Below are 20,271 nucleotides of genomic sequence, written 5' to 3' on the forward strand. Positions count from 1 at the left end.
TAGAACAGAGGCTTTATTCTCATTGTTTATATACCAAAGCCTTATATCTGTCAATAGTACAAAGCACTGTTACAAACATTCGAGGTAGTCGACAGCGAGTCTTCACTGAGCATTGTAAAATGCATAGAGAGATACTATGGCCATATTGACTCTGCTTCCTGTTTGCAGTGCAGAGTTTTACCATTGTTGTGCTATTAATAATTTAAATGCTCAAAGTATAAAAAACCATATTAACAAATACATATCGATTAGTATAGAACAGAATCACATAAATACTTTATATTGTATGCTTCATATGGTGCTGATTATTGACTTATGTAACCCAAACAGGGCATTTAACACAAAGTTTGGCAATTCAGTGATATACGTTGGATTACATAAGTAAATGAACAATGATACATCGAGATACAGATAAATGAGGGTGCCCTTCATATTTAAATATCTTTCTTTGTGTACTTGTGCTTCCTCACGCTCCATGGTCCCCTCTCCTCAGCAGGCACAGCGGGGGTTAAACGCCCGCAGCGCCACCCCGGCCAGAGTTCCCCAGGCGAACGTGGAGAACTTTGCAGGGCACGTGCCAGCTCTGCTGATGTATGACGATGCTATCCGGTGCAGCCGCTTCGCACCGAAGGTGTTGTAGTGTCCTGGGAGGACTTGGTCCACCTGTAAAATGAACGGCCAGTTGTTAAACACTTATAAAAGGATGTACAGCACATGCTATATGAACACACAAGCCATAAGCAGTGTCACAATCGAGTGTCATTTCTCTGGGTTCTGAATGGATCTGAATTCTGTATCTTCATCTGCAGCTCCTTCACAAATGCTGGTAAATCTTGATTGAGGATTAACCCGCAAAATACTTAATAACTATATTTCAGTTTCTGGAAAAATGTAGGTTGTACATAAAGTATGAAATCTCATTAATACAGAGGGTAGTTAGTGAAAACAAATCACCCTAAAATGTACTTACATAAGAGGACCATGACATGTTCATAATATGAAAATAATACAATATTTTGACAATTGGATTAGATACTTTATGGATCAAAGTAGAGCTACGAAGACTCATCAATACGTTTTCAGATTTAAATGAACCATGTTGCTTATCAATGTATTAGAGTAGTTTTTAAAGAAAACATGTAAACAAAAGTTTGAATCCAGCTTGTAAAATGTAAATATGTTCTGGTTTATGTACTCCTCAGTCACATACTCAAAATATATTTGCTTTGTGGAAACAAAAATAAACTCTTTGGCAAATACTAATGAACGCTTTTCAGCATTTTTTCAAACAAAGATAACCAGTTCACTCGACAATGAAAACAACTATGAGCTGAAGTAGCAGATACAGTCTGTCTACCCTCAGCTGTGTTTGAGTGTCACCTGTTCGCTGTCCACCAGCCCCACCAGACGCTCACAGCTGCTGATGTAGTCACTGACGTGGCTGTAGGGCAGCCAGTCAATCATGGCGCCGTCATACACTACATCTCCACTGAAGAGCATCTTATTGTCCCGGTCGTGGAGGCAGATGCTGCCCCGCGAGTGGCCGGGCATGTGGAGCACGTTCAGCTGTCTGTCGCCCAGGTTAATGACATCACCTAGAAAGACAGAGAAGGAGAGATGTTTACAAAATAATTGAAAGATCCTAACACAATCGCATCCCACTGCTAAGCGCAGTGGCGGAGCTGGGGGGTGGCTGGGGGTGGCCGTGGCCACCCTCAGCTGAATCGTGGCCACCCTATTGGCCACCCCAAACACTCTCACCACGGGGGCCCAAACTATTTTAGAACATTAAGAAAAAAATGTTTAAGTAACCTTTCATCATTCATCAAGAATTAACATTAATAGGACGGTATATCGATAATGTAAAGTACTCACTAAACTTACAATTCATTTCACTTAATTGCTTCCAAAAGTTAATTATCCAAAGCCTCTGTACACCCCCTTCTATTTACATGTAATGGTTTGGTCCTGCCTCCAAACGCAGTGCAGCACCGCCGGCACTTTCTAGCAGAGACTAGTGTGAGCATGTGAGGAGCAGGGATGCTAGTACTTACGTGTGTACGATGTCTCAACGACTCACAAAGTCAGGCTTTCAAAAGAGAAAAGAAAGGAGAGAAAAACAAGAGAGAGGGACTAAAGGGCGACAGTATGTCACCCAGTTTTTCAAAAGAAAAGGTGGGTGTGGTCCATGAGTGGTGGAATTGTGTCTGTTAGCTAAGCTTAGTCCATTGTAAATAATAATTGTTATGTTTTTTTTTACTAAGCTGACATTAAGTACCTTTAATATCTATATAGGTTTTTAATTGCACTGCTCTTTTAGCTGACATTTAACAAATGCAGGTAGATTATTAGCAGCTATACTAAATCAGTTGTCCCTCCCCCTGGTGCCAGGACCAACAGATCCATCTCTAGGCTCAGCAGCCCTGTACCCCCATAAGGCTGAACCTGAACCAGCTTTTCTCCCAACTGAAGGAGGTGAGCAGCATTGTGTTGAATGCCATGCCGCTTAACATATCTGAAGGGAGACTGGAATACAAAATATATATATATATATATATATATATATCAAAACAAAAAGCTAGCATCTAATTTCAATTACACATTTCAAACACAGTATTTCCCCACATATGTAAGTTATATTTATTTGTATTTATGCATTCATGTTGAGAATGTTCCATTCAAAAATGTCATTATTAAAAGGCATGTACACCATAAAAGATGACTATTGAGATCTATTGTCAGAAATGTTAGTCTTATATTAAATAGTGAATTCTACTGCAGCAGAATGTTGCACGTCTGCACAGTGTTATATTTTCACAGCTCAGTGTCAGTAAATATTGTGCAGTTAGTATTGGACTACAAGATAGATGCAAGCCTGCACAGGTAGAGTTATTTAAAGCATAAATGAGTGGTTGGGTTCTGGAGGTGTGGTTACAGCAGTGCTTGGTTGGCGTGGCCTGGTGGTGGGGCCCAATGTGATATATTTTCATGGGGCCCAAAGTCCCTGTCGTGTATGGCCAGAGGGCAGGACCTATAACACATTTACTACCCAATAGCATTGTGAGGCTGAACAAAGGGACCTTTTGACTATGTAAATGTATAGTATAACATTTACTGACTTTTTTAGGATAGCTTAAAGTAATGTTGTAAAATTACAACCGGGGGCCTTACAGGGTTAAGGGCTATTGTTTATTGTTATTTAATTTAAGATGTTTATTCTTAACCTATCATTTAATTTAAAACTCTTATTTAAATGATGTGTGTGTGTCTCTGTATTCCTGATGATACACTGAGAGAATGAGCTCATAGTGCTGCTGATCACCATAAGCTAAACAGTCTGTATATTGCATTACATTTGTATAATGTAAGCTTCGTTGATACTTCGCCTGCGGGAATACGAAATAAATTGTTAGATATACTGAATATTATTTGATCTATTCCACCACTTGATCCCAAATAATGTAGAGGTGTGTTGTAGGTGCCTTAAATAACCCCTTATTTTATAGTGAGATGTATTTTTATGTTCATATAATAGTGATTTCAATGCCACCCCAAAATGATCACTGGTTCCATCCTGGCCACCCCACTGAAAATGTCCTGGCTCCGCCACAGCTAAGCGTATATCCAAACCTCATGTTCCTCACAATGTGGCTGACTGGAAACAAGCCAGGGTTCTGTTTGTGTTTGTTGCCACATATCACCATGTTGTGCAGTTCAGGACATTCAGTAACTCATTGATTTAGTAGTTTAGAAGTTGCACAGAAAGGTGAAACTGAAATACCAGGCAATGAGATATCCAACTGCACTGCAGCAGTGGCTCTGACACAGCAGAACAAGTCGGTGCATTGACTGACTGTTCATACATTACACAAACACATCCTTAGTAATATAAGCTTCATGCAGCATTTATGATGCAATTCATGTTAAATTGCAGAGACATTTGCCAGAATGTGAGTTTTATCTATAGGTGTTGTGGTGTATATCGGCAAACAACACAGTGGGTTATGGATCAATCAATGCTGGGGTGTTATTAATACTGAGTGGGATGCTTTCCATGAGCATGGCACATCTCTGCATTCTCTTCTTCTTTCTTTCTTGGAAAAAACAGAGTCAGCATCTTAAAATAGAGCTGCTCTGCACTGACAGAAAAAGAATGAGCGAAGCAGCTGCCAACAAAAAAACACTTTTCTTCTTGTCACATAACTATCAACACAGTTGGATTCTGTATACAAGCAATTACCACCTGGATAAGTGTTACATCTCAACTCATATTGCACTCCTGCCTAAGCAAATACAAATAAGCATTGTGCACCATCCTTTATGAGACTGATGCAAAATGTTGTTAGCAATACTCCACACCTGATATGGTTCCTCTACTTTTGATGTATGCATGAATGTGCAAAAATGCATGTCTGCATTCATTTAGCAAGTCATTTTTGATGTTCTGCCAAATGCATTGTGCGGTGTAATCCTCCTGTGAGTGGAGAAATAGGGTTCTGTATGGAGCATAATGTGCAGAGCATAGCTACTGAAGTCCAGGCGCACCCATTAAATCTCGCCTAATGGTATCGACCTCTATGCTTATCCCTAAACAAATGCGATAAGACATTATCCTATAGCCTTTGATTACAGGTCCATTCCCTTGCAGTAAACAATAGGTGCCAAGCTTGCATCTCCTACCTACCCTCCTGCAGGATGTGTGTGGGCTGCACAGCCTTCACTTTGTAGTTCCGTGCCCTCCATCCCGGACTGGGAGCCTCGGCTATCTCTCTGTCGCTGAGCCAGGTGGCCGTCTCGAAGTTGTCTCCGTTAGCCACGGCATCGACCTCGGCGCTGTGGACGCCCACCTGTTGGAACTGATGCAGACCCCCCGAATGGTCGAAGTGCGCGTGGGTGGCGATGGCCAGCAGCGGGTTCTTCCTCTGCGGGCCTTCGCCCAGCAGCCCCTCGCCGTCGATGTAGTCAGGTAAGCTCCTCAAGCCCAGCCCAGTGTCTATCACAACGTCCTGGTGCGAGCCGCGCAGCAGCCAGATGTTGGCCCGATTTTCCGACTGGTAGAATCGCTCCTGGATCCAGAAGAGCCCGTCTCCCAGCGATTTGTGAGCGTACCAGTCGGCTGCAGACATCCCAGTTCATGCACTGGTCGACGTAACCTGCTGCGGGTGTTGTGCTGTCAGGTGATTTTTCGGCGGAGAGGTGTAAGCTAGAGGCGATGTGTTTTGATTGAGGTTAATGTGATGGTGGCCGCGGACACACCCTTGCAGGAAGAGAGCGTCTCACTGGACGACAAGATTAATGACGGCAACATAAAGCGCGCTACTCTATTGGCTGAACCCAAGCCCCGCCTTCTTTCACGTCATACGGAGCGGGGCGACTAAAAGCCACATTTACTCATACTGCTGAGTGTAGTCCATGCACATTGCACAGGTTTCCACGTTGCATGTAGAAAGCCGCATCCGTTTAACTATACATTCAGTGAATTTAAGGAGTTACTTTTAGTGCCGAACCATAGATACACCGGAGGAGCTGAATGGTATTGACAAGTAAACTGCATAAGTGAAACCATGGAGAGCTAGTACAGGCTAAAAGGCTAAATGCCACCAAAAATCCACTGAGATACGTCTCCACATTAGGAGAAATTTACAAACAGTCCCATAGTGAGTATAACCACTTATTGTACAACTCAATGTGTCTTCAGTGTACTATTTCAATGCCGACCATCGCCTCATAGTAGGCAAAGTCAGGCAAAATGCGTTAAAGCTGTGTTAACGTTACATGAAGTTGTTGGTTGTGTCCAGTCCACACGTGTTTGACAGTGACGTTGACTAAAGGCATGTGGCTGCTGTGTTGCAGGAACAGAGGAGTACAGCCATGGCAGGCAAGGGTCGTGGAGTGGGGGCCTTTACCTTTAACATCGAGGCTCTTGGCATCGGCAGGGGTAGCATGCCAGATTCCAGGGTGGGGCCCATGCCGCTGTTTCCAGTAAGTACCATACACACACACACACACACACACACACACACACACACACACACACACACACACACATAAACTCTCTCACACACACGCACACACAGAAATTCAGAGATGCCTGGATGACATATCACATTGCAGTATATCAAATTCACCTATTAAACCTCAAAGGCAGAACTTTTCAGTGATTATGTAATTCAAGGTATTTGTGGACAAATCAGAAAGACTTATGCATGAGATTTAGAAAGTAGACTTCCCAGAAAACATAGCTTCCATTATGATCTATTAGAAAACAATCTTATATTTGTGTGTACACTACTAAAGTAAAGTGTGTTGTCACACTAATGTTCAAATAGACAATATTCTGTATGAGTTGCTCTAGGATGCTAATTTTATTTACTGCATGATGCAACCAATATAAATCTATAGGGGCGAGCATAGCTTATTTGTATGGTCCTAACTGACTCCTTTTCCTCAAACATTCTGTAAATAGTGCATACATGCTCTATGCATGTACAACCAGCACACAAAACATGACAGATTTGTGTATATCTTGCTCTAAGAGACTAATCATGACTATTTGATTTTGGTGGTATATATCCCCAAACCACCAGAAAAAAATAGTGTTGTTCTTTATGCTTGTGTCTTGCAGTATGGTGAACAACTCAGGAGATAGTGAGCATCATTTTCTTGTTTTTATTTCAATTTTGAGCTAGCTTTTGCTCATTTATACCAAAAGCCCTTTGCACCATTACTTGGCAGGGTGGAATTCAGCTAATGCTGCATTTCAAATGTCATCTTTTTCAGATCAATGCAGGACCAATGTGGTAGCTTTTACCATAAAGCACCTTAGTGTAATATATTTATTGCTAAGATATTCCCTAAAATGTAAATAAAGTGTGGTAAATAAGAATAGAAGGTAACACTGAAGCTGCATACATAGAAACATATGCTTCATGCTGCCACACCAGCTAAATACTGTACTTTAGGCAACACATTTACCTGTGGAAAAGTAACCTTACTGTCATTCTTAATAGCTATTATCTCCCTCCCAGAACATAGATTTTAAGCCGGTTCCGCTGAAAGCTGGTGAGGAAGAGGACTACATGCTGGCTTTGAAACAGGAAATGAGGGGAACGATGCAACGGCTACCTCACAACATCAAGTGTCATGCCAATAAAGCAGGTGAGGAGGAGAGCAGTGCATTAGAGACCTGACGGCTGGTAGTAATGCTATGGCAAGACAATTGGCTGCTGTGAGGGAAGATAATGCAGCACTTAGGAACTGAGACATTTCATTAGGGTTATATCTGGGAAAAGGAGAGACAGAGAAAGATAGTTTGCAGAATATTGAGTTGCAGCTGCTGCCTTATCCGGTTGGCTTTAATACGATGTATATGATCTGTGCTGATAGGGCCTTCATGAGGTCCCTTATTCAGCCATTTCAAACCTTTATTTAACCAGGTGAATCCCATTGAGATCATCGATCTCTTTTTCAAGGGAGACCTGCTGCAAGTAGGTTCCACATGAAGACAGAAAAACATAAAACAACAGAAAAGCAAAAAGGACATCATACAACATAGATACAGGGATTTACAATGTACATACCTAACGACATTTACAGGTACCAACAGTATCAGATTGCATAGCATCTATCTGAGCTTTAAAAACATGTAGTGGAACCAAATTGCTCAGTTTCCATTCTTTTTGCAGACTGTTCCAAGTTAGTGGAGCTGCGCACCTAAAAGCTTTCGTCCCTAAGACAGTCCTAGCACTTACCACAGCATGAGATCTCAGGCAATAACTACTTTCAATTCGCCGTGTGATCAGAGAGCAGATGTAAGATGGTAGTTTACCTAACATGGCTTTGTAGATGAACATGTACCAGTGACTGAGCCTCCGTACAGTTAGTGAAGGCAAACCTGCCCTGGCATACAGGGTACAGTGATGAGTTAATACTTTACAGTTAGTAACACATCTTAGTGCACTGTGATAGGCGGCATCTAACTTGCTCAGGTATTCATATAGATCAAATCACCATATCCAGCACAGGTAAGCAATGAGCTAAATATAGCCAAAAAAGAATGACGTTTTCCGAATGTTGTCAGAGTGCTTTGTGATTTGTAATCACAGAATAATGTCACTTTATTTATGGACTAGGATTGATCAGGTTAAAATCACTTTTATTTTGGCACTAATTGAATTGTATGTATATTTATGGAGACGACAATTGCTGACCTTTTAATCCATCTATGAGATATTGTTGCTCAGGAGTAGCACGGTGGTTTGTGTTGATGCAATCAATCATGGTTGTGATAAACTGCTGAGTGTGAGAGTTGTTGTTTAAGAGATGTCTCTTGTTTACATACAACAGAAGTGGAGAGATACACGGAGAGATACCTGAAGCAAAGCCAGTTAGATGATGCAAACTGGACTCCAGGTACATGCGCAATACATTGTCATGTGATCATAGCAAATTCAAAAATATATTATTAATACTCTCTTTGACATTTTAGACTGGAGCCTCCTCCCAAAAGAATTGATGCCACAAAAGAAAAAAGTTGTTAAACCAGGTAAATAAATGCATATATATTTGTGATATGTGAGATTCCATTTGATGGTTATAACAGTAACAACATAATGCCTTAATCCAACAGTCAAAAAGAAGAAAGCTGTGAAGATTTCACGCAAAGAAACAGAGGCTATGCTGACAAAATTAGATGTATGTTTTTTTCACTTGTTTGTTCAGTTTTCAAAGCCGAATATAACATGTCCTGCTATTTCAACACAGTCTCACGGCATTTCGTGTTCTAGTCACGAAATTAATCTATTGATTTGTGATCACCAACACGATTTCGCCATTTATTTTCGTGTCACACAGAACGATTTTAGAAGCAATGTATTTCTATTGGTAGTATGTTTCGTGCCTGCACCAAATAATACCAAATTAGAAGGAAAAAAAGATGACAAAAAATACAGATTTCAGTATTCTGAGGCTCTGAGCCATTTCTTTTCCTCGCGGACGGCAAAACAACTCCAGCATTAAACAATTGAAAATAAATGGGATAGGCTTAGGGTATGATATTGAGTAAGAACATGTTTTTATGAACCACACAGCTTCTGGTATTCCAAGACCCGACCGGACAAAAAGACGTGCTGCAGAGACGAAACATACTACCAATAGAAATACATTGCTTTTCGTTCTGTGTGACACGAAAAGAAGGGGGAAATCGTGTTGTTGAACACGAATCAATAGATTAAATTAATTTTGTGACTATAACACAAAATGCCGTGAGACTGGGTTGGCTATTTTCTTGATTTATAAAGTACCCATTTATGTGTTGGGAGCTGATGCACTTCTGAGGCCTGTACTACGAAGCAGGATGTTCACTTAGCGGCTAACTTCAGGGAAAACTCGGGGTTTCCGGTCCTACGACGCTGGTTCTCTTTTTAGCGGGCTAGATCTCCATGGTAACTTATGCTGAGCGGCTAACCTGCCCCGGCGCAGGTTAGGTTGCAGGCTAAGAGATCAACTCAGTGAAAGCACCGCCTGCTGACCAATCAGAGCTCAGTGTGCGGAGTTTAAAGCGATCAAGTCAGATTACAGGAGAAAGGAAATGCAGAAAAGCTGCCGTCGCAGGAAAGACGGCCGGCAAAAATCACAGACTGTGTGAACGTGAACATTAATAGAATATCACCTCCATCTTCAGAGCAATCTAACTAATATAACATTAGCGTTAAGAAAGCTTACTTAAATATCTGCCACAACATAAGTAACCGGATCAGAGTAACATTACGTACAGTCCGCGGCACTGTGAGTGCAGACGTCGATGTGTCCCATTATCATTCATATCACATCATAATGTATCATATCTCCTTATCTGAGTCAGCTGAGCCGTATCTGGCCGTGCAACACTCAGTGTCACATACTGTATGCAGAAGTATTATTTTAAGCAACACATTAAGTTGACCGAAAGAACGAGATCGCGGATACAAGCGTCCGAGATGGGTTTTCTCCGCAGGGTGGCTGGCGTCTCCCTTAGGGATAAGGTGAGAAGTTCGGTCATCCGGGAGGGACTCGGAGTTGAACCGCTCCTCCTTCGCGTCGAAAGGAGCCAGTTGAGGTGGTTCGGGCACCTAGTTAGGATGCCACCTGGGCGCCTCCCTAGGGAGGTGTTCCAGGCACGTCCAGCTGGGAAGAGACCAAGGGGTAGACCTAGGACCAGGTGGAGGGATTATATCTCTTCGCTGGCCTGGGAGCGCCTTGGGATCCCCCAGTCAGAGCTGGTTGATGTGGCCAGGGAGAGGAGCGTTTGGGGCTCTCTGCTGGAACTGCTACCCCCGCGACCCGACCACGGATAAGCGGGAGAAGATGGCTGGATGGATTAAGTTGACGAAACACTCAAGTCAAATGTAATTAAAGTCAGATCGTGTTTTAGACGGGGCAGTGATATCATAAACCTGTTAATGTACGCATTCAAACACTTGTTCTTTTGCCAGCTGTATTCACCTTGCAGGTGCAGCTATGTGGCTTTGATCCTGGATAAAGTGTTTAAGTCATGGATGTTTAAAGTTTAACTTCTTCATATTTGACTAGTATTAAAGTTCACTTTTCATTCAGGAAGTATGACGCTGCGCTGTCAGTACGCTTCTCCATGTTTCTGATTGGTCGAATGCTCCAAATACCACCCCTTTCATGTGAACGCGCACCTAACTAGATAGGACACGGCTGGCTTGAGCGATCCACTTGATAACCCGCGTCGTAGGACCGCTTAGCGAGAGCGCGTATGTTTTGGGTTAGGCCAACCGGCTAACTCAAACATATCCAGGTTAGGTTGAACCGGCTTCGTAGTACAGGCTTCTGAGCTAGCAAATGTTTTTACATAAATAATTTAATGTTGTCGTCAATATTTCAGGAACTGGAAAAGAAAGATGACGGGAACCCTGAGAAATCGGATGATGAGACCGAAAAGAAAAAAGTGAATGAGGGAGAGGAGGAGGAAGAAATTGAAGCGGAAGAATATGATGAAGAGGATGTTGAAGAGGTGATATAACAAACAATAACCTGATATTTCTACTAGCAAATGTGTTGAATCCAAATGTCTGGTCGATGTAAGGAGACTTAATAACATTTCCTTTGTTCCCCTTTAGGAAAACGACTACATTGACAGCTATTTTGACAATGGCGAAGATTTCGGTGGTGCCGGCAGTGATGAGAACGTTGATGGCGAGGGAACATTCTGAAAGAAGTGTGACTCAACCACGAAGACTGGGTTAAAGGAAACAATCATTGAGTGATTGTTTCTTGGTTAAATATTGTAGATAAGTTGGGAGCAATGTGTAGCAGAGTGATATGTTTGTTTTCTTTATTCTGTGCGATCCTGAGTGACAAGCTTTTCTTTGACTTGTGTAAATAAGAAATGCCAAACGATGTGCACTGGCAATAATTTATTCAAAATAGATGTATTTATTTTCCAGCCTGTGGCACACTTCCACAGGTTGAAAGGCACATACTGTCGACAACATGTAATGCTTTTTCATAAAGTATCAAGTGGACACGTTGATCAAATAAAAAGGGCTATATAACAAAGTCTAACATCTCAAATAATTACAAGTTTGAGTCACTGTGGGAATAATGTGCATTTCCCGTTCTCCTCACCATGCTCTCCGAGGTTTTTAAATGGAAAAAAATGCATTTCTCCTGCAAGCTGACGCAAAATAAATTCAAGCAACTTGAATGGAAATTCAGAAAATAGTTGAACTAGTAACTTCCAATACTGATATTGTAAGTAAAGGCTAATGCACTACATTCTTTAAATAAATTAGCACATTAAAAACTCGATGGCAGCAGCCATACTTTCCTCAACACACAGCATTAGAAAATACACTATTTCATACATGGCAAGAAATACATTTAAATCAAACTGAGTAAAAACAGCATTTAAATGAAATCTGGAGAATTAAAGATTATTTTCTATCCCTGGTTAAACAGAAATTGGGAAGTGCTGCTGTGTTTGTTTTTCATACAGTTTGAGGGTAGCTTATGGATAATGCAGATAACACAAACATCACCTAGATTCTTACATTTTGAGTCCAGCAAATGTGCCAACCCAACATTTTTGATAACCTGAAATCTATTGGGTATCCTGATATAAACTCTGAAATGTATCCCTTTTCAGCCAATCATAACATTTATTTTCTTCAGGCCATTGATATTCCTTTTTAAAAAGCACATCTGTATATTGAGAGACACAAGGAATGTCTTTCAACACTATAAAAATGACTTTTCGCACTATAAAGAGACTGTCCACGTCAGACAGATTGCATTAGGTCTTTAAAAACGACTCGAGGGGATCACCCACCCAGTTCTATTAGGTTTTATTAGAGTTGGCATTTGTCTTCTATGAAAAGTTATAATCCCTTGTTATGTTTTCTCAAGTCCTCCGTGTTCACCATCTCCTGCTTTACCTCCACCCGCTCCCTGTGAATCTCCATACAAAACATTTCCAGCATGTTCCACAGCGTGGAAGTCTTCTTCTGCAGGAATGTTTAAATGATTGCCGTCTGGATGTCCGTGAGGCCTGTCGCCATGAGCCGCTGTAGGGATGCCGTGATGGCTGACTTCAGCTTTCATGAGAACCTCGTAGTACAGCAGATAAAACACAGGTGTGACGATGCCAACCACCAGCATGATGGCCACAGCCGTCCACCATCTCATGCCCCAGTCTGCCCCGTAATAAGGGTCTTTCCTCTGCACCGGTTTGTACTCCCCCTCTGCTAGTAGTGGCTGCTGTAGCGTTAAGGAGGAAACAACCTCATTCAGGCTGCTCCGAGACGGACCCGTGGACTTCACCAGCCGCTCGATGTCCTTGTCCTTCTCCAGGAGGAACCCTTCTATGCTGTCCGTGGAGGAGGAAGAGTCTGAGGAGGATTCCGAGGGGAGGGAGGTTATGGGTGAGATCTGGGCCAGGTGCCTGGAGCCCGAGGGGGAGGCAGACTTGAGAGGCGCAGTGCTGTGCGTCTCAGTGAGGACACTGAAGCGCCTCACAGGGATCTTGACTGAGCGCAGGGCAAAGAAGTGCTGCTCCGTCAGGAGGTTGTTAGCACGCTTTATTTCAGCCACCTGAGAAACACACGGTACAAATATCCATTTACAATTCGGTTTACAAAATAAAAATTGATGTTTTTTTTTTTACTGGGTGCTCGATGAATCATATTTTAAAGGAAAGCTCCAGTTATTAGATAATTAATAAAAACTTCAGTATTTAGTGAAACATTATGTTTAAACCATACCCTGAAGAAATCAGCGATATTCCGGTAAATAATGATTTTATAGCTCTTTTTTATCAAAACCTGTATATTCCGTCAGGCAGCTGCCATTTTCAGTAGTCACATGATCCGAAAAACTAGGTCGTGACGTCATCTATGCGTTCACTTTGTAAACACACGAACAGCTCATTCGACGAAAACATGGCGGAGTATTTGAGTTCGGACTCGTCAGCCGAGGAAGAAGTTTTGAGCAATGTGATTGGATGGGGGAATTCAGCCATACAGCCAAGTGGCCAGAACCGTCAGGAATCCAGGGACAGTGACGATGAGGATGAACAGCACGGTGATCTTGCTGGAGACGATCCCTTTACTCGTGCAATTGATTTCGGGGGGCGAGTAGGGAGACCTGTACATGAATGGTGTACTTGCGATCGGTGTGTAGCCATGGACAATCCTCTTATGAACATATGTTGTCATGAGCTTGAAGAGCTTGAAAATAAACTGTTCACAGACGACTTGGATTGCATATGTTTACACAGGGAATTCGACACTGTGGTGTTGGAAAAAGCTGTATTGAGAACAGCACAGTCAAAGTGTCCGTTCAAAATCATTTCCATTTAGCGCAATACCGCATCAGTTGCGCAACTTGCGCCACTTATGTGACAGACAAGAAGAGTCCATTCTAATGTCTAACACGTAATGTGGAGAAAGAGATGTCCTGTATGGGTTGATTGTGCGTTGATCTGTTGGTAATGCCTCGGGGTTCCGGTGGGCATGTAAACAAATGCATAATGCTGCGCTATACTTTGTGGCCTCACCCGGTTTGCATAGCAACGCTTATTGTTTAGGTGTCTTTTAATAAGCAGGTAGTCCTATCATTAGCTAGAACTAGCTGGATCTGATCGATATGGACATAAACGCGAGTGAAGTCTAATCTGACGGGAGAGAGAGATCAGCTGCTGCTGACGAGTCGACACAGCTCTGCATAATCACCTGCAGCGGTGAGCGGAACAAAACACACACCAGGTTAGAATAGCACACATAGCTATTTTAATGACCTCTCAAACTACCGTAACTAGTTATAGATATGTTTAGTTTTACTGTCGGGGCACTCATTACTGATCCGCGAGCTGCATGATACTGACGGGCTGTCAGGAGAAGGAGAGAGCGCTCCGTTTATTATTCCCGTGTTATTATAAGTTACTGTTCACTTTTGAATAGTTATCATAATCGAATCATATCAATTTGTTTTAAAGCACAATAAATAACAAAGAAGACCTTTGACCGGCACTTTTCTCATTTTGTCCGGAAGATTTAAACTTTAACGGACATGTTGACCGGCGGAAACATATTCTAACGGGAACTCTGGCACATACGTCAATTTGTCCTCGACACCAAACGCATTAGTTCACCTCACTTCCGGTAAAATAAGTCATGTGACTCGTCAAAATGGCGCCGCCCACAGGGTTGATGTTATTTCGGTAATTAATCAGCTTAAAATCACTGATAACGTCATCGGATAAAAATAAATAAAAGACTGGCAGAGACTGGTCTGTTTTATCGGATGATAATTATTTTAAAATGCGTGTCATGAGGATTGCCTCCCTTTAATCGCAATTACGATTTTGGCTTGCAGCGATTACGAAAACAACGGCATCGAAATAAAACGATTTTTCAATAAATGGATGTTTTCAAAGTAAATGGATAATCGTTTTTAATAATCGTGATATCAATTATTGACCCAAATAATCGAGATTAGGATTTTTGCCATAATCGAGCAGAGAATAACAAACCAGGTATTAAATACAAAACGTATTAAATTAAAGTAAGGCTAGCCCAAACTAACTAATCTTTTCCATGTGACAAACTTACTGAGCAGTGGTACTGCAGGGCGATGCTGTTCAGCGTGTCCCCCTCCTGGATGTCTTTGGTCAGGTAGATGATATCGTCCATCCTCTCTCTGGAGGTGCTCCTCCGCAGCCTCTCTCTGCCACGGGGCCGCAGCTCATAGCTCTCCCCATCCTCTTCTGACAAGTCATTCTCTGAGCCATTGTTTCCAAACAGGTAGGCGTGACCGCCATTGGCCGGCTGCACCATGGTGGCGGACTGGAATCCATAGTGCTGGCTTATACCGGACATTTTTTTCTACACTGTATCGGGAAGAGAAGAGACAGGATTGAGTCACACAACTCACAAAATGTGAAACTAAGGCAAACATCCTTACTTCCTTGAGTCAGATTAAACACTTATTTAACAGTTTGTTTAACTTAAAGGTGGGGTAGGTAAGTTTGAGAAACCGGCTCGAGTGTGCTAGAATTTGAAAATACACAGTTACACATACGTTTGTGCACAGATGGAAGGCTGACAGGCAGGTAGGCCATCCAGTTACTTTAGCCGGGCTGGCTAAAATGATTGGTCGTGCTTTTTACAGCACTACTGCTTCCACAGATGACATTTTGTTATGGATTTGTTGTCAAAGCTCTTAAGATATTCATTGCCATCGGGATGTTAAGATCATTCCATGGAATATACCAAAAAGTGTATCTCGAGCCGGTTTCTCAAACTTACTTACCCCGCCTTTAAGCGAAGACGAGGATATTATTGTAATTTTAAAGTGCGGTCGTGCAAGGCACAATTGGACAACTGACAGCTTGACAGGAGGAACATTAAAACATGTTCCATACATGCGACTGTTTGACTAGATCATGTTACCACCAGTGGGCATCTTATTAAGGATCTCTCTGTGTACTATTACAATAATGAATGTGAGTCCTACCTTCACTGTTTCAGACAACAAATATAACCAATCAAACCATACATTTATCAAAGTATTATTTTGGTCTGTGAAGCCAGCCAATGACTGAGTCAAGCAGAAGTTCACCACAGCAATGATACTTTCCTAAAGTTGCAAACTAGAGACTAAAGTCCATCTCTCTGACAGTCCAGGACATCCAAGCTACAGCTAGACTAGATAACATTGGTGCTATGTGAGTTTGATAAGTGGCAGGCAGTATGTTGAATACTCTAGAATGTCAATGTCCTCTGTTTTAGAAACATTTCTGATTACGATCATAGGAAGCTCAGTAGCTAATGTGATATCTTCTGACATAGTGTTACCTAACTGTTCCCCTATTGCAGTTGTGATGCAACTGCTATGAGCAAAGCACTTTAAACCAAATATCATATTCCTGGCGAGAAGTGATGCTAGCTAAATTAGCAGCAGTTGTGTTAAGTAACCAAGTACATTTACTCAAGTACTGTACTTAAGTACAATTTGGGGTACTTGTACTTTACCTGAGCATTTCAATGGTATGCTACTTTGTACTTCTACACCACTACTAATCAGTATTTTTACTACATTTATGTTGTAGCTTTGGTTACTTGGAAGATATCAATTAAATGGACCGATCTGCATAATGAATGCTTTTACTTTAAGTATATTTTGATGCCAACACGTTTGTACTTTTACTTCAGTAACATGTTCAATACAGGACTTTTACTTGTAACAGAGTGTTCCTGCTCTTTGGCATTTCTACTCTCACTTAAGTGCAGTTATTGAATACTTCTTCCACCTCTGCTGAGCAGCTAACAATCATACATGTTGTCTATATGTACAACTGCAATTATTTTTGTTTAGAAGCACGCAGGGGTGTCGTTAAAAGCTAAGCTTGCAAGGCTGATGTGACTAAGATCACAGGTTAGCAACTATTTAAATAACAAAGTGGAAATGAAAAATAGCTAATACTACTCCTCAGTCTCTCACCCCACAGAAGTATCGGATATATAGTTCTCCAGCAGGAATAACTAGATAACACGTTTACTCCGGCAAATAACGTGTTAAATAACTGTCAGGTTGCTGAAAAGTTAGCAAAGTATGAACCCTTAACACAGGCTAGTGCTAAGTAGCATCGCCCTGTGAATTGTGATTAGAAACATATGGTCCTTTCTATCAATCCGTTGTCACAGTAGGTGAATTATATTTTTGGAGGAAGTCTTCAACAATAATCTTTACCTGAAAAGATGAACAGCAATCATTCAGTTGGCCTGGATTATATCCATACTTCCCTTCTCTTTGGTCTCACCTTTGCATACCGTCCTAACTGCTAGCTAGCTACCGTTGAGTTGTTACGGTTCAATTTACGCCACGTCCACATAATGTTTACGTAATGACGTAATGACGTAATGGCGTAACCACTGAGAGGACGTCCTTACTTTTAATCGAGAGATGGCGCTAAGTGGCAAGCTAGTTGCTGGATACCTTACCCACGAGGAAACCATAACAGATGGATTGAAGTCAGGATCGCTTATTTTTTTCCCCCAAGACTTGTGCTGTCGTTTTACTATCAGCTGATTGCTTAGTTTTTACTCAAAATATGAAATATCATGTTAAATCAAAGTCTCAATCCAGTAAAATAAGGTATGGTTATTTCATCTAGTCTAACTAACAAATGGCCTAAACACAAGTGTAATTTAAAGTATATTTAAAACACTGCAGTCCTCTTTATCGAGTACATGTTTAAGATATGATTAAGATAAAGAAGAAACCGTATTGATCTCTATGTAGGGAAATGCAGGTGTTAAGCAGCAAGAGGAATATTGAAATACAGGATATGACTGGTAAGATTCAAGATTCAAAGGCTTTATTGTGCACAGTAGCTACAGAGTAGTTATGGCAATGTACATCTTAAGTCTCAGGCTCCTCCAACAATGCAACTTAAATATATATATATATATATATATAGGTAAGTCATAAAGCAATCATTTTAAAAAAGCAAGAAGAAAAAGAGTATAAATAAAATGTTGCAAGATTGTGTTGCAAGACCAACGTGAAAGAGTTCACACAAGCATAAATAAGAATAACACGTAAAAAAATGCAAGTAACAGTAGGCTATATGATCAATATCAACAATAGAACAAAAGTAGCCTACTTATTACAAATCAACAATGTAATGTTACAACCTTATCGGGCAAATATGCAGGAGCCATTTCGCGTTAAACTACTGTGTGTGGGCTAGTTATCTAACTTTGATCGATTTTAAATGACTTATACAGAAGTACATAGGCTATTTGCAAAGTGAAGTGACAACAAAAGAGAGCAGACGGCTGTCCTGGACACAGGGTGGCGCTGTCCTCCACCTCACTGAGCCCCACAGAGACACATGGGATTAAAACATCTTGTCTCATTACGCAGAGACCGGGAGACGAGTCACTGAGAAGCTGCAAACTAATCTTTGTGTTGGAGCTGTGTGTCTGTGTGTGTGTGCAGTAGCAGTAGCTCTCACATGGCTGCAGGAGGACCGTGATGTGTGTGTAGAGAGAGGAAAAGGTCCTGAACGCACCGGGGAACTGCTCCGTCTCCGTTATTTCTCCCGGTCCCGTTAGATGACATACACACGCTTTAGAGCTGAAGTGAAACACCGAGATCAGTAGTTTTTTTTAGGAAACACTACAACATGAGATTGTTATTGGCTGCTGTTTGAGAAGAAGAGGACTCATCGATGTTACCCTCAACAATAACATTATAGTGTTTAATTTGGGACTAGGAGTCCAAGCAAGGTGTCAGGTAAGTGGGAATTATTCATCTTATTTTGCTTTTTTGAAATGCATCTCTTTGTCATTGTGAGTGCCGGTTAATAATACAAATGTGGCGAACTTTGCTGGGTAATTTCACAGAAAGACTTGCAAGCGAGATGAGCATGCTTCGTGACACATGGTCATGAGACAAAACAGATTTATTTAGTCAGTAATGATTGGTGTTAGATTAATAGCTTTGAGAATAAAGCAAACACATGAGTGGCGATACTCCTCATCAATTATGCCAGACAGCTCAAGCAGACATATTGTATAACACTATAAGAAAACGATTAAAAGTATTTGGCCACTGCTAATTTCTTTTTGCATCGTGCCAAGAATCCCCCTCGGAGCAGCTAATAAAATTGAAAAGCCTAAATATTGATTCAGCGCGATCAGTAAATGAATGGCCGGGCAGCCCATTGAGGAGAAGACAAATGCTTCCATGGTTACATCCAGGATCTCCAGTGTGATTACTGCGCTTTGTGTGGGGTTTCTCTCTCCCTCGGAAATAAAACAACAACTGCCACACATGGTGAGCTGGAGACCCTCTCATATTGGCCCCGATGGCTAATCTATAGGCTTACTCTGGCCACAAGTAATCTTGGCACATATAAAGTTGCGCACATGTGCTGTTTCTGTTAAACCAACGAGTTGAGCCTCATTGTGCTGCTGCGTCTTTGCGTAAAGATGTGCAAGCTTCATATTTTACACAATTTGTCAGTCCTTGAATAATTAAATATGTCCACCTTATATCTTAATTGATTTGACATGATGTCATCTTGGTGCGTCTCTTGCAAATCTCTTTTGTTGCCTCCTCTGTGGAGCCCCAGCAGAGTTAAATCCTTTTTTCTCACTGGGGAGGAAGGGAGGGAGCTGCTTCTGTATCCATTCAGCACTTACACCTGCTCTTCCTCAGTGCCAGCCCTCACTCCACACTGTTTCTTGCATGTATCTTTGTATGGAAGGGTGACATTGTTCAATCTGTTGGACAGTCGTGCCCCTTTGTTTGGAAACAGCTAAATCTGCCTTACATTTTCAGTTTTCTCCCACCTACAATGTCTATTTCCATCATGTCAAACCCACGGGTCACCCTCTCTCGGTGCGTTCTTGTAGGTCCTATAAGATCCACACTCAGAGCTCAGGTCCTTTGTTTGTCAGTGTTTATGTCATCGCCTGGCAGGGGTCAGCCCCCAGTCGCCTGTGTGAGGGTCTGAATGTGATTCACTGGGCGGAAACTGTTTTACTGCCTGCCTCTCTCTCCTTCTGTCTCACCCCCCTAATGGCTGCACGGCACAAAAGGGGGACAGTGCCATAAACAGAGCCTGTTCATTGATGAAAGGTGCTGAAGTGTTGCACATGGCTGACGTGCTGAGATTAATGTTAGCTGGGGAAGAGAAGGGCTCGCGTTCCCAGTGTGTGGGGATAGAGGGGAATAGAAGATGAAGGCACAACTCTA

The 20,271-nt window shown here is 41.8% G+C and overlaps 4 protein-coding genes across 4 annotated transcripts in view; 2 read left to right on the forward strand and 2 right to left on the reverse strand.

The window, feature by feature from the left end:
- Positions 1 to 5,274, reverse strand: mblac2 (metallo-beta-lactamase domain containing 2). Its single transcript, XM_034238453.1, has 3 exons — positions 4,685 to 5,274; positions 1,381 to 1,595; positions 1 to 663 (listed from the first exon to the last, which is right to left on the reverse strand). Exons 1-3 carry the CDS (start codon positions 5,124 to 5,126, stop codon positions 490 to 492), a joined length of 831 nt encoding a protein of 276 aa, XP_034094344.1. The 5' UTR covers positions 5,127 to 5,274; the 3' UTR covers positions 1 to 489.
- A 66-nt stretch (positions 5,275 to 5,340) lies between these two features.
- polr3g (polymerase (RNA) III (DNA directed) polypeptide G) lies at positions 5,341 to 11,562 on the forward strand. Its single transcript, XM_034238454.1, has 8 exons — positions 5,341 to 5,657; positions 5,854 to 5,982; positions 7,029 to 7,158; positions 8,347 to 8,412; positions 8,489 to 8,545; positions 8,630 to 8,694; positions 10,889 to 11,017; positions 11,124 to 11,562. Exons 2-8 carry the CDS (start codon positions 5,872 to 5,874, stop codon positions 11,214 to 11,216), a joined length of 651 nt encoding a protein of 216 aa, XP_034094345.1. The 5' UTR covers positions 5,341 to 5,657; positions 5,854 to 5,871; the 3' UTR covers positions 11,217 to 11,562.
- Positions 11,408 to 17,388, reverse strand: lysmd3 (LysM, putative peptidoglycan-binding, domain containing 3). The gene is made up of 3 exons (XM_034238450.1): positions 17,254 to 17,388; positions 15,114 to 15,391; positions 11,408 to 13,095 (listed from the first exon to the last, which is right to left on the reverse strand). Exons 2-3 carry the CDS (start codon positions 15,378 to 15,380, stop codon positions 12,397 to 12,399), a joined length of 966 nt encoding a protein of 321 aa, XP_034094341.1. The 5' UTR covers positions 15,381 to 15,391; positions 17,254 to 17,388; the 3' UTR covers positions 11,408 to 12,396.
- Positions 17,389 to 18,456: 1,068 nt separating this feature from the next.
- adgrv1 (adhesion G protein-coupled receptor V1) overlaps positions 18,457 to 20,271 on the forward strand; it is a 181,614-nt gene continuing 179,799 nt past the window's right edge. The window contains 1 exon segment of the mRNA XM_034238439.1: positions 18,457 to 18,804. The gene's annotated coding sequence lies outside the window, so the exon portion shown is untranslated.

This window comes from Gymnodraco acuticeps, unplaced genomic scaffold, assembly GCF_902827175.1.
Source record: "Gymnodraco acuticeps unplaced genomic scaffold, fGymAcu1.1, whole genome shotgun sequence".
In the NCBI taxonomy this organism is placed as follows: domain Eukaryota; kingdom Metazoa; phylum Chordata; class Actinopteri; order Perciformes; family Bathydraconidae; genus Gymnodraco; species Gymnodraco acuticeps.

Coding starts and splice junctions, on each gene's coding strand:
- polr3g (XM_034238454.1), top strand. CDS start 5,872: ATGGCAGGCAAGGGTCGTGGAGTGGGGGCCTTTACCTTTAACATCGAG. Junction 5,983..7,028: donor GGCCCATGCCGCTGTTTCCA/GTAAGTACCATA, acceptor TCTCCCTCCCAG/AACATAGATTTTAAGCCGGT. Junction 11,018..11,123: donor ATGAAGAGGATGTTGAAGAG/GTGATATAACAA, acceptor GTTCCCCTTTAG/GAAAACGACTACATTGACAG.
- mblac2 (XM_034238453.1), bottom strand. CDS start 5,126: ATGTCTGCAGCCGACTGGTACGCTCACAAATCGCTGGGAGACGGGCTC. Junction 1,596..4,684: donor CACACACATCCTGCAGGAGG/GTAGGTAGGAGA, acceptor CTGTCTTTCTAG/GTGATGTCATTAACCTGGGC. Junction 664..1,380: donor GGCTGGTGGACAGCGAACAG/GTGACACTCAAA, acceptor TTCATTTTACAG/GTGGACCAAGTCCTCCCAGG.
- lysmd3 (XM_034238450.1), bottom strand. CDS start 15,380: ATGTCCGGTATAAGCCAGCACTATGGATTCCAGTCCGCCACCATGGTG. Junction 13,096..15,113: donor CCCTGCAGTACCACTGCTCA/GTAAGTTTGTCA, acceptor TGTGTTTCTCAG/GTGGCTGAAATAAAGCGTGC.